Source organism: Cygnus atratus, chromosome 3 (genome assembly GCF_013377495.2).
Source record: "Cygnus atratus isolate AKBS03 ecotype Queensland, Australia chromosome 3, CAtr_DNAZoo_HiC_assembly, whole genome shotgun sequence".
Lineage (NCBI taxonomy): Eukaryota > Metazoa > Chordata > Aves > Anseriformes > Anatidae > Cygnus > Cygnus atratus.
Genome location: NC_066364.1, coordinates 84,337,257 through 84,351,042, shown reverse-complemented (window position 1 = coordinate 84,351,042; position 13,786 = coordinate 84,337,257). Strand labels below are relative to the sequence as shown.

General features: G+C 43.0%; 1 protein-coding gene across 5 annotated transcripts in view; it reads left to right on the top strand.

The window, feature by feature from the left end:
- Positions 1-1,203: 1,203 nt before the first annotated feature.
- The window catches only part of SMYD3 (SET and MYND domain containing 3), a 387,798-nt gene continuing 375,215 nt past the window's right edge, over positions 1,204-13,786 (top strand). For 2 of the 5 annotated variants that reach the window (XM_035564736.2, XM_050710156.1), the window contains exon 1: positions 1,207-2,402. In XM_035564736.2, coding sequence (XP_035420629.1) covers positions 2,239-2,402 — 164 coding nt within the window. In that variant the 5' untranslated portion in view covers positions 1,207-2,238. Of the gene's footprint in view, positions 2,403-13,786 lie in introns of all 5 variants that reach the window. The other 3 variants (XR_004781466.2, XM_035564722.2, XM_035564758.2) reach the window with 3 other exon arrangements.

Sequence of the window (13,786 nt, the reverse complement as noted above, 5' to 3'; positions counted from 1 at the left end):
AATTTATAACTTAATGTTATGTATTTTGAGCAAAATGTTGCTCACAGAAAATCCAGTTTTGTGTCTTGCTGGTTGGAATGGGCATTCCATGTTAATGAATAAAGATCAGAATTTGTTTAGCTGTCTGGGTCACTTCATTACTGCAATTCTTTCTGTAAATTCATTTTGTGAAATGTGTTGTCTTGAGATGGAAAAACCAGGCTTCTGCTACAATGTCTCATCTACAAACAGTAAGGAAGTGTGACTAATTCAGCAGCATCAGCCACAATTAAGTGGTATTTCCCACAAAAGTGCCTCTACTACGTGCCTTGACAGCTGCGTCTGTGCAGAATGTGTCATGCATTTCAAATAGCTCTTGGGAAGTCTGACCAGTGGATGACTTGGTCATGTAAAAGAACACATAATAAATAATAGGAATTAATTCAACTAAGTGTAGTCAAGTGCTAGATGACCATTTAGTGGAATATAAAGCCGCAATATCATCATGCTTTTCAGAAAATTCAAACTGATGTTTCCAAAAACATCTGAGTTGGATGTTCCATTGTTTGCCATTGCTCAAAGAGCATTCAGTGGCCCTGTGTAGGCAGACCTATGTGTAAACTATGGATGGAGATATCTAGACTTGTAGATACAGAAACAGATGTTGAAATACCCAACATTATTACTGTTTTTGTTTGTTATGGGTTTGGGTAATGCCTGCTTAGAAGCTCTACAAAACAACATACACAGGCAAACACAGAAAACTAAAGAGGTGAAGGAGTAAAGCATACAAGCCAAATGCAGAGGTAGTAGTTTGATATTTTAATGATATTTGAGAATAATTCTCAACTATCTTGCAGTATCATTGTAATCAAGTACTTGTAACAAGTTTGCTTGGGACACTTAAGTGTAGTAATGTGTGTGACTGACAACCAGTTTGCTGTCAGTTCTTTTGGTAACAAAGTACAAAACAGCAGCATTTAAGTGAATGTCTAAATGGATACATTTTTTTTTTCTGTGGGAATAAAGATTTTTTGTTTGTCTGTTTTGGTTTGTTTGTTTGTTTGTTTCCTGTGGGAATCTACCTTGATTTTTCCCAGTAGCAGTACTTTGGATATGCATATTGTCACCTCTGCCTACCCTGTCGTAGCTTGAATGAAAATATTTGAGGACTAAAATAATTGTTACTAAGAACAAAAGTGAGTACATTTTGGAAACGGAAAGCTGTTTGGCAGAACTGTTAGGCCTGTTTCGGAGTTATTTGGCAGGACAATTTAGTGCTCCTTTCCAAAACAGAAGCCCTAACTCCCTCTATAGGCACAATAAGAAAGAGCAGACTAAGCCTAACTGTAGAGTTCACATTTAGCAAGCGTAACGTATGTAATCTCTTAAAAACAATGAAAGCTGCATAGACCCAGACGACACTGACGACCCATTGGGTGGCAGTACAAAACGAGTTTGATTTTCCCTACGTTGTACATTGAAGAATGCGGCAGGCTGTCTGTGTTCAAGTGCACTGGTGGCCAGGCTGGAGGGGCACTGGTTTCCTGTGTCCCCATAGGGAACATGACCCTGGGATGAGGCCTGAGGAGACCACCCCGGCATGATGAAGCTGCCTCCTGCCTCCCCACACAGCCCAGGTCCATTTCTCTGCTACGTATGACGTGGGTGTGCAGCCTCCCCCTGTCCCCATGCCACTTCCATTTCTGTATATATTTTTTCCACATCCGTGTCAGTGTTGAGGCTGGGTAGGTGCTGAGGTGAAACAAGACCAGTGCAGAGTAAGCCTGATGTGGCAGTGCAAGCTTCATTATTGCTTCAGGTGTCTCCTGAGGCGGGACTGCTGGAACTGCGAACGCCAGAAGAGGAGCTGCAGGATTTCCCAACTCCTTGCTAATCATACAAGCAATTAGAATTTTAATTTTTATGAGTGCCTTAGTTCCATTAAAACAAAACAAAAACAATCAAAGAAACCTGTAAGTTATGAAGTCACTGAAAAAAAGCCCCAACCACCACACTGCCTATTTGCCATTAGCCACTCCCGCCGCAATTAATTAAAACGCTTATAATCGCTTTGCGTAGCGTCACAAGGTGAGTCGTGACCGGAACAACGCCGTTAATCACGCCTGGGAGCCGTGTCACGGGCAGGCAGCCTTGCCCCCACCCCACACACGTGCACCCAGTGTGCCGGCGCTAAGATGGCGGCGCAGGCGGCGTGACGTGGCGGCGGGGGCCGCCCATTTTCTCTGTGGCGGCCGCATGGAGGCGGCGGCGCTGGAGCGGTTCCGCAGCCCGGGGAAGGGCAGCGGACTGCGCTCCCGGCGGCGGGTGCGGCCCGGCGAGCTGCTGTACCGGGCCGAGCCCTTCGCCTACGTGGTCAGCAAGGAGCTGCTGGGCGGTGTCTGCGAGCGGTGCCTGCGCAGGTACGAAGCAGCGGGGGAGAGCGGCTGCCGCCCTCATGGCCCGCCCAGTGCCGCCCCTTCCGCCGCTGTGGAGGGAAGGAGGGCGGGTCGGGGTGGGTTGGGGGCAGCGGTGGTGCTGCGCTGGGAGATGGGAGCCGGCACTGCCCGAACCGCGGTGTGAGGCGTGGGGGGATCCACGCCGTCCGTGTGCCCCCGGGTCCTTGCCAGGGGCAGCCGGCGAACCCAACTCCCGTTAGCGGGAGAAAGCCAGTGATGTGGCTGCGTGTTAGTACCGAAACGTGCACTGATAGGCAGTGAAAACCTGTCTGTGGTCACTGGGACGTTGAAAAGGAGTTTAATGTTGCTAGTTTCTGCCCTGTTTCATAAGTACCTGATGCGTGGTTTTTCATACTTCCGGGGCTTTGCTTCCTGTCCTCGCAGAGCCTCCCAGCTCAAAGAAGTGATGCTGCGATCCCCATGTCCCTAGCGACAAGTTTGGTGCTATATGCTAGGTCACACGTGCATCCAACCCCAGGGTATTAAAAAAAAACAAAACAAACAACAACATAAGATTTCTAGGTGCTGTTTCTGTGAAGCCTGACTCGTGATTTCGGAGTGCTTCGGGAGCGTGGCTGCCTGCACCTCTTCGGCTTGAGGCAATGAGAGGCAGCTGGCTTCGGGGGAGGCTGGCAGCAGCGACTGCAGTGAAAATCCATCCTGTTGGGATAGGGAAGGGTAACCAGGGCGAGGTTTGTTGGGAGAAACAGTGGTTCTGCCACCTGCTGTATCGTGAAGGGTTATGCATTTGAAAGTTTATTTTTAACAGTGGTATTAGTAGAAAGTTCAAGTTAAATAAAACTTAGAGTAATTTACCACCATTCAGATTCCGTCGCAAAGCGTGCGCTGGCTGTGAAGAGTTAGTAGATCAAAACTGCAAACAGATTTTCTTATTTATCGAATTATAAGCAGTTTTTTCTTATTCAAGAGATGTTATTAAACTAATGATGTGTGTATTCATAGCTTTTTTTTTTTTTTTACACACATGGAAGTTGAAAAAAAAATAGCCTGTATCTGCTGAAGTAGGATGTGAAACTGAACTGTTTCATGGCTCTGGTTTTCATTTAATATGCAGTATGATCTTTATTGAAAGCCAAGTGGGAGAAAAGCAGTTACTGCTCACTTCTAGGACTACAGATAGGTTGCCTTGGGTACAACTTTTCCTGTTTTTCATTCTGATCTTTAGGGGGCAGTACAGGAACACAAATTCCAAAAAAAAAAAAAAAAAGTGTTGCTTGAAATTGACTTGGTATTTATCATTTTTGCTGTATATGAGTGAATGTTTGAGGCTCTGTGCTATGACATACGATTCTGTACTGACTTTGCCTCCCAGCTTGTGTTAGCAAGTGCTGTTGGTCGCAACTCCTGGCTGTGTGGGAGGTGCTGGCTGGGCCAGAAGATGGGTGGCAAGGTGCAAATGTGTTTCTGGGGTGTGTGCTGGGAGGCAGCAGCATGGCCTAGGCTTGGTGTAGGGCCAGGGGTGCTTGCTGTCTGGCTGCCTTGCTCTGTGGCCTTGGCTGAGTCCTTTGAATCAGGGGGATGCCTGCTGGGGGCAGTCTGCTTCAGAGAGGACAGCCTGGCTGCTGCTGTAGCTCCATTTGGTCTGATCTAAATTACAGTGAGTAGCAGTGAGAATTTAAAACAATGAAGTTGTTTTATTTACTTCCTACACCTGCTAGTGGAAATTGTAATATCCCTTTCTCGCTTTATTGGCCTGTTGGTAGTATTTGTATAGTGCAGTTAAATTTTTTGGTCAGTGTTATTAGGTCTTTCTGATGTGTAGAGCAGGTGGCGGATATTAGTAATTATTTCCACTTTTGCAGTTTCTTCTCACTCCAGAGTTAGTCCTGTGTTTTCTGATGTCTAGGTTCATGCTAGTTTTTATAGGAGGCTGGTCCAAAATGTTCTGCTATGGCTGATTTAATATGATAGTGTAGTTCATTCAAATAATATCACGTTAGCAAATAAAAAATATAATGTCCTGAAGTTGGGTACATAGTAAAGATCTGATCAAAAATGTAAGTTTTGATAAAGAAGTATTTGTCAGTTTGCATTTCCATGGAAGACATGCCCTGAGAGCACATATGATAGTGTTGCGTGGCTGTACCTTCTTTGCCAAGGAGCATCTGTAGAAATAGAGGTGATGCCTTGCTGAAAGCGAGCTGTTTGTGCCTTTATCCAAGTCTGACAAAATTTGGTTGGCATCTTCTTCCAACAACTCGATGGGGAGAGCAACAGAAAAAATTCCTTCTCTTCTGTTAAAGACTTTCTGTATGGCTTCTTCCCATGCGCCTCTAAGGTGGGTTCAGTGTCAGAACAGCTCAGTACAGATTTGTACAGCAGGGGATTGAGTTATGTAAAGACAGCTTAATTTCATCTGCAGACTAGGGGACTTCATTGTGTTTTCTGTTCTGCTGGGTGTTGATAAAGATGTTGAGTAAAGCTAGTTGCCAGCAATCCCTGGAGACCTCCATCACCTTCTTCTGTTTTGGAAAGTGACTGTTAAGACCCTTTTTTTCCTTCCTCTGTTTTCTTTGTGTCTGTCGGTCTGTAAAAGGACCTTTTTTCCAGTCCCTGACAACATAGCTATTTTTTAGCCTTTGCACAATTATGTACTCATCTGTGCCTTGATGTCCTCCTTGAGCAAGCTATGAAAGCAAGCTTTTGTTTCATGGGAGCCGTGCTTGCTCTTTCCTTGTGGATCTTATTCATCTGAGTGATTAGTAATCTGATTCTTTATTATATTATATAATTTTTAAAGTTTGGTGAAGACTAATTTGGCCTTTTCTTCTATTAGTTATTTATAATATTCTGTTTTGTTTAATCCCAACATTTATTAGAATTTGCTTTATGTAATTAATCAGACAGCGGTTCCATTAAAATCTGGATATTGCCCATTACTTCCTGGTTTAACAAAATAAGTCTGTACTGACCTTTAACATAGGAAAACTTAACTGCCAAGTTTGCTTGCACACGTTGATTTATCATCCCTGAGTTTAATCATGCTATCTGTTTTATTTGGTGGTGTTGCTTAGTTTGCTCAGCTTGTTAAATCTGAACATAGATTTTAAACATGTTCCTTGTCTGGGAAGTGAATACAGAAGCGATATCTCGGTGCTTGACAGAGTTTTATTCCTCTGTGTAATCAATGTCATATTGGCCATTAATCCCTGCTGATTGACTTTCTCTCAAAATACATGGCAGGGATGGCACTGCTTGGTCTGACCCTCATACCTTGCATTAAAAAAATACTCAGCCTGTTATAGAATGGGAGTCAAAATGAGGATTAAAAACCAGTTATTCCTTTTTGGTTTGATTTCTTTTTATAAAACATTGTGTTATGGCATGTAATGTTTTGCTTCTACAACAATTCAGTGCAAGAAAGCTTAAGTTCTGGTTGACAGCTGGGAACAAATAAGCTTGCTGGGGTCTGTCTCAGAGGAAGCTGCAAAATAGGGCACACCAGCCTACTCCCAAATGCTATTCTGTTTATGCCTTTACAGGAAAGTGACACTTAAGAAATGTAAATATCTGAGAATGTGTGATGGATGACATAGACCATGAAATGAACCAAGATGTTTCTTGCATGGTTAGGGTCAGAGGCTGTTCAGAATTTTTTATTTCTTAAAAGAAAAGGTATTTTTGTATGACTGCACCTTTTGTAAATGTATCTGGAGAGGAAAAAAATGTCTAGTTAGGACTATTGGTTAATGTGATTTGGTGCTGTGAGATTGTTGGCAATAAAATTTTTGAGATGTGAGAAGTCTGGTGTGTTTTGTCATTTGATCGTCAGTCAGAGTTTGAGATTTCCAGTAGTTCTCACAACACGTGACTGTGGGATGTAGAGGAGTTGTTATAACAGTGTGTATCAGATTAGTGGTAGTCACACTGGTCTTTCCAGACTGGAAATGGAAATAGGGTGGCTATTAGAAGCAGTGATATTTTTGTGCTTCCAAAGTAGGATAATCCTGGGAATTATATGCTCAAACTCGATTGAGCATTTCTGACTGGTCACTTAGGAGTGGAATTGCAGGGCTATTGTTCCCTGCTCTGTCTGCTCTCATGTGGAGCAAGGGCCAGGGATGTGAAACAATTGTAGGTGACACGTGAGCTATGCAGTGTGTCAGAACTTCAGGTTTACTGCAGATGTGTGTGGAAGTTTCCCAAGGCTTGAGAAATCACACCACTGCCACCAGCACAAGCATTTCTATCTGTAGCTGAATGACCAATACCCCTAGAAGTAACGTTTTCCCTAGAAGATGCTCTCCCTTCCCCTTGTCATTTTACTGCGATAGTAAAGTGACCTTACTGTCAGTGAGACCTGCTTTTTTTTCTTCCTGTCTTAATACTAACTGGAGCCATAGGAGGGGTGGCTTTCATGCTGCTGTCATGTGCTGCCAAGAAAATCTGCAAGGAAGAGTGAAGAGAGCAGACCATCAAGTGCCCTTCCCCGCAGCACCTCCTCCAGAAAAGGCTCTAAACTGCCTTTTCTACATGAATAAAGCTAGCATCTGATGGAATATTTGCAGTCTCCACCAAGGTGGGGAAGATGGAAAACCCGGTATTTGTGGCAGAGTTCATGGTAATTCTCTTGACCTACCCTGTGACTTTGCCTCCCTTGCAGCACCCTTTGGGGTGGCCAGGGAGTTTGCTGTGTTCCTGCTAGGCATATCCTGTGGTCTGTGTTTTCCTTGTCTGACAGGTTACTTTTTTTTTTTTCCCTCTTTGAGGTGTGCTTTGGGAAGGTAATTCAGGTCCTGTTTGCTGTAAACCCTCTACTTTTCTTTTGGCAGTATTTCGGTTCTTGCTGCACTCCTCTGTACAGCTTTGGATGCTCTGGGCGTGCTTTAGGCAAGGTGGGTCCCTGCCCGTGTCCTGCCCTTCATCCCCTGCCTTGCAGGATCGAGGCTGCTGTTAATGCCTTCTGCTGCCATCCTGCCTTTGCCCCTCTTCATAATGTCCAAGTAGAAATTGGAAAGGCAGAGACATTACCAAAACAAATTCTCCTAGGTCAAGTGTTTATTGCAGTGTCTATCACTTATGGAAAACAAACGTTCAAGTTCAGACGTGCCTTGAAAGTCCCTAAAGATCTTACGATGTTGTGATTCTGCCTGTATAATTTTTGTGCTTGTAGCGATCTGTAATTTGAAAGGTATTATATCAAAATTGTTGTCTTGTCATGCTGTGACTGACAATTTAAGTTGCAGTCTTCTAAATTCAGATGAATTTAGACTTTACTATGGATCTGCAATGCACACCCGGTATTACACTGCCTCTCTGCACAGTGCGGTCCATAATGTTATTGTTTTAAATAATATGCTCCACAGGAATGTTCTCGGCTTGTAGCAGATGATAAAGCCACCAGAATAGGTTTGTGAATTGAATTATCTTTAGTATTCATTTTCTTATGGTAAACTGTAATTGTGCAAGTACAGAATTAAAATCAGCCCTGTAAAGGAAGACATAAATGATTAAAATATGGGTAACTTCTGGCTTAACATATGTAGTGACAAAATTAGTTTCAGATATCTCCTGAGATTTTTCTTAATTTTTGAAAAGTTGCTTCAAGTTCTACACTGCATGAGAGAATTTAAGTTCTTTAGGAACTATCAATGACATCTTGCCCATAGGCATTGGAATTTAGCTGTTGGTGGCTGCATCCATCGTGGTTGTGCTCCAAAGCCACCATGTGCTTGTGGCCATACGGTGAATGGGATAACTCTTCTCCCCCGGAGCGTCTACAGTCTTGTTCATAACTAGTTACACCAGTTGTTCTGAGATGGTCAAAATCATATAGGTGAGGGAGCTAAAAAGGCAGAACCATAGCTTACCAAACATAAATGCATAAATACATCTGTCAGTGTCCTTCAGTTGAGGTGTTGCTGAGGGGGAGAGGGGCTGAAGTGGCCCCTGCAGGAAAGGGGAAGGTCAGGCAGTCAGGGCTTTCCTTCTAGTGGCAACTAGCCTTTAGCCTGGTGCTCTAGGAATGGAAGTGAAACCATAAAAAGGGTGGTGAGGGGAATTTCCAAGCTCCTACAGGGCTGGGCCTGCAAGTGAAAGGGGACTCTGAGGATTGTGGGACTGCCTGGCCCTTTGTAGGGGGAGGATGTTTTCTGCTTTGTAGCCTGGGACAGTCCTGGCTAACCCTGTCCCAGGGGTAAGGCTTATTCCTTCATCCATCCTGTTGTGGTTCTGCCATGTCTTCCTTCCCCAGAAGCATTTTCTAACATTAGCTTCAACTTGACAGAAGAAACATCGCAGACATGTGGAGTTGCTTCTTCCTACAAAGAGGAGATTATTTTTGGTTAACAGCTTGGCTATGTAGGAGTGCCTTCTGTGACATTGTTTCTGTCACTGATCTTACTGATTTCAGGGTCTGTGCTACCTGCTGTGATCGCAGTTCTTCCAGTGCACCTCTGTGGCTGAGCAGGTGATTCTGCTTGGAGATCAACGTAGGATTTGGACTCATGTTCAAGGGTATCCTGGTGACTGTAGGGTCTGTGCCGAGCGGCACAACTGTTGAATGCCAGTGCATAATTCCTGTGTTAAGTCAAGCTATGATCCCCTGTTCATAAAATATTTACCTTTCCTGTTTATCATCTTACCTACTAACTACCTTCAGCTCAGGGCCCATCCTGTGACTAGCTTGGTTGCTCAAGCTTAAGCAAAATTCAAGGCTGAGTATTTTTTTTTGAAGCAAACTGTCTCCTTGACACTCGTGTGTTGCAGTTCCCATTTCCCTGCTGACAGGGAGGAAATTCAACCCCTGGCTTTGCTGGGGGAGGCCTGGGTGCTCCTGCAGGGTCTGTGTGCATTGATGAAGCATTGCCCTGGAGGGGGGAAAGATGCTTGTGTCCTGGGGGATGTTGAAATGTTGAATGTGAAGTCAACTGTGTATGTTTCCTGTGTAAGATCTTTGTTCAGTGGCCAGAAACTTGTGTGTGTGGTTTTTTTGTCAAGAAAAGGTTGCAAGCGTCTCACTTTAGCATACAAGTTCAAATTGTAGTGCTATTCTGTTTTTTTGAATCCTAAATTGTTTTATAACAATAGTACTCCTTATTTATGTTTTCTAATAGGAATGTATTGGTAACAGGAATGTGTTAGTAAGTCCCGTTGGTTCCAAATGTCACAGTGGAGGGACACTTTACCACTGGAGGCACGCTTTTCTAGAAGTGAATGCCATAAGTATGCAAGCTACCAATATTTAGACAAATTTTGAGAGACATAAAGGACATAAGCTTTACCCTTCCCATTTCTTTGCATCTTGTCCTTCGTCCCACTGCCATCGATATATTCTTGGGGCCCCCCTATATCGTCCTTGTAGGAGGAGTAAATTGAAGTACTGCTTTGCATGTCACTGCGCAAGGAAACTTTACTGAATATCATATGGGATTAGAAAGGCTTATGCCAGGCTAATGCCATGCATTTAATTTCCTTTGAAAGAAGCTGAGACTCTTTTTTGATCAGCTGCTGGATCCAGCTATTCTATGCATCGGTTGAGTATTGCTGTGAATCTGTACTCTGTATAGCTCTCTTCAGGTTCTGCACTGCATTGGCTCCAAGTCCTCCAGCTGTTGAACGTGTCTTAGTCCAGATTTCTGAAGAAGCAAAACCAGATGAAAAAGAAAAAATTGAATTGGCACAGACAACCACTTTCTCCTGAGCTATTTAGGTTCCTAAGTGTCTGTTTTAGCAAATGAGTCTGACTACTCAGTTATTTGCAAATTGTATCCACTTGTGTTAAAACTGTCCTATTAGTTACTATTGATGTACAACAGACAGAATGGGTATGGAAACATTTTTTTGGAATAGTCTATGAAACTCTGCATGTGATGATAGATTTATCTGAAGTTTTTGCCCCGGAGGGAAAAGAGGCTGTGTGGTAATCTGCATAAGAAATGCATGGTTTCAGTTGTAAAAGAGAGCAATGAAGCATATTTCATCGTAAGTAAAATCTATTACAGAATTTTGGGCTTTTTCTAAAGACTGTAGTGTTTGTTTTTTCCCCTCAGATAAGTACAGAACAGGATCTCTTACTCCAAGAATGTGACTCTCCATGGCTGGGACAATAGATGAGTTGTGCAGATTAGCACTAAAAAGCATCACGTCAGGCGTAATAATAGCAGGACAGTTATAAGGGTCTTATTTAGCATCCCAATTACAGAGAAAGTTCATCTTGTCATGGCTACTAGATAGCTAGCATTTTGTCAGCCGTGCAGTCTGCATATTGCTCATATGTGGGTTTTGCTGCCCCTTAACAGCCTTTGCTGCTTCGGCAGTCATGTTCATTGCATTACACTAATTATTTGATGTGGTTAGTACCTCATTGCATGGTCTAATAAGCGAAAACTACTCTAGATTTTAAATGAAATGCTAAAAGGAGTGCGAACATGCTCAGTATTATGTGTAAAACAATTGGGCCCCTTCAAAGACCCTGTGGAAACTTGGGGTGGGGTTGTTTTTACTGACCTTACCTTTCTACTGGAGAATTCTGTTGCAAATATATAAAATGTTACCCAGGCTGGATTCACTTCTACTGATTTAATTATAGTATTCTGGATTAACAAATTGATTTTAAAAATAAATGAATGTGTAGAAGATGGTGTGCTTGTGCTGAAATAAGTGTTCAACCAACTTTTCACTGATTAGGAAGTTACTGGGATTATCAAGATCTAAATAGCTTTATTTTTATGGTGTGGTTATTGATGTGTTTCAGGCAATTATCCTGCTGTTCTTTACTGCCTTTATGGAAATTCCCTTTGTGATGTTAAAACATCCCTGTACTTAGTTTTGTGCTTTTATCTGGAGAGACCATTGTAAGATTCCCACTTGTAAGGACCAGTTGTCAGTTTTCTTCCTTTCTGCCACCAGACGAAGCCTTTACGGACAGCTTTCAAACAGAGCTTGGGGTAGGTGGTCAGTCAAAGCGGTAAGTGGTAGAGCTCTGTCTTAATTTACCTTGCTCATGTGTACAGGTGACTTTCTTAGCTGATAGGGATGTTTTAATGGATGCTTGAGGAATACAGCAGGTGAAGGATGACCTTGTATTCAGATACACAAGTGGAGGGTTAGAGTCCATGTTTTGACACAGGCATCTTCTGTGAATTTGGGTAAGGTCTTTTCATTGCTTACTAATCTGAGAGATTTGAAATTTATTGTTCACCCATATACTTAGAAGTTGCTGATAGTAGGCAAAATAGGAAAAAAAAGTTGAGTTGTACACTTGTATATCACATTAAGGGCAGTATTTGACCTGTAGCCCACTTGAGCATCTTAAACAGTGATTGTAGGCAGCAGATGGTGAATCTGCTGTAAATCTCCTAGTACTGAGAGGAGAAAGTCCAACACCAACAGGTTTATACATACATTTAGAATTAATGGAGCTCTTTAAAATTGCCAAAATGTGTCCCTGTTATACTGGAGCTGAGAGCTTTCCTGTGTGAAACTTTATGGCGTGTGCAATTTGCCAGATCAGAATATTATTGTGCTAAATCACGAGGGTTCCTTCCAGCTTCAAAAGCTTCATGAAACTTTTTTGTCCTTAGGCCAAGAAAAAAGTGCCTGGATGGAATGGAAAAGAAGCTTAACTGATACCATAGAAGAGCAGGGAAGGGGCCAATGGGATCTAAATTACAACAGACCAAAGGGAACGTCAGTGTGAAAAATTGTTACCTGGGATGGGCTCAGTAGAAGCAACCTAGAGAGCTGCCCAAAGCGGAAAGGATATTAAATATTTCAGGAAAAAAATTGATTGTGAGGGAAGAACCTGTCAGGCCTTAAAAATAGTGGTCTGCCATCGATGATACTGCGATACAAATCACTTAACAAATCAAGAAGTGTTGGTGGCTGGAAGCTGAAGTAACAACATATGGTATGAAGGGTTGGGAAACATGCTTTCTGATTTGTGCCTGCATGTGTAGAATTCTCAGCAGAAAGACTTTGAAAGGTGGTGTGACGTACAGACCATATTTTCCCTGGAGAGTTACCAGATTGGCACGGCTTTGGCCCCTCTGTGTGGCTAATGAAGAGCATCTAAAATAACAAAAGGAAAGTGGAAAATGCAGCTCTAGAAAGATTTGTACTTTCTGCCCAGGACTGGAATTTAGAGAAGTTGCAAAGCATTGTAAGGAGAGGCTAGAGGCATCCTAAATGAACAGGGCTTCTTGCTGGGAAGCTTGTATGGAACCTGATGCGGAGGGAACTGGGCGTTGGGTGGGAAGTGGGAAACCATGCCTCTGTATTTGATGGGGAGAGCTGTGGGCTGGAAACATGAAAGCCGAATGTATAGCTGGAGGCACAGCCCGGGGCTGCGGGCACAGCGGGAACAGGGGTGTGCTGCTTGTTGGTGGAAGAGCATGTGGGTATAATGGTCAGTGGCAATGGATGCGAGTGTTACCTGTGGTGCTCAATACTCTTTCAAACCTGAGATTTTAGCCCCTTGTGTCTGAATCTCAGGAGGAACTGAGATGTCAAAGGACATACTCTGCCTTTGAACAGGTAGCTCACAGCAATGTCACTGTTAAGTATGCACAAAATACAGTGGTATTGGGGGGGGGGGGAGGGGAGGGGAGGGGGGAGCTGTTGTAAGCTTTTTTCCCCCAGCTTTTGTTCCTTTATAGACCAGCTTTGGAACAGATGAAATGATGTACACAACTCCCAACTGCTTCAGAAATAATTACGGAGCCCATTCTGTTGTCCTTCGAAATTGCCATGGGAGTTCTGACTGGAAACAGGCTTGGTCTGCTCAGAGAGAGTGTACTGTGGACTTATTAATTTCTAATTTTCTTTTCTTCTAATGTCCCCCTTTGGAGTCTTATGAGCTGTAACTGTCTGTACACATCCGAGTTTATGACCCTTGTAGTTAGGACCGCTTGTGTAAGCGTGTATTTGGAGCTCATTCTCATATGTTCTTCTTGGTTTTAACTATTAAAATTCATTTGTACTGGAGAGGATTTTACTAATAGCTGTTTTTATTAATTGAAAGATTGTTTGCTTTCCTGCTGGGTAGCACATAAGGATTTGGCGTCCTTTTTTGGGACATCTCAGTGTCAATGTATCATAAAGAGGAAGGTAACAGCATTTGAAAGTATCCATTTTTATTTTCCAGATACAAAGTCACCCGGTCTGCGTTACCTTTCTCCCTTTTGCTACAAATTCTTCCAGGCATGAAATAGCTTGCCAGTTGTTTGTTACACAGAAGCTAATGAATGGTTATCTGTTTATCGCAGGTAATAACGGAGCTGCAAACTGCAATGCACGTGTAAGTAAGCTTACTGTGTAGAATTTCTGCTGTAAGACAGTGTGAAATCAGCTATTGCAGGCCTAATCACGTCATCCTAGTCTGTGCT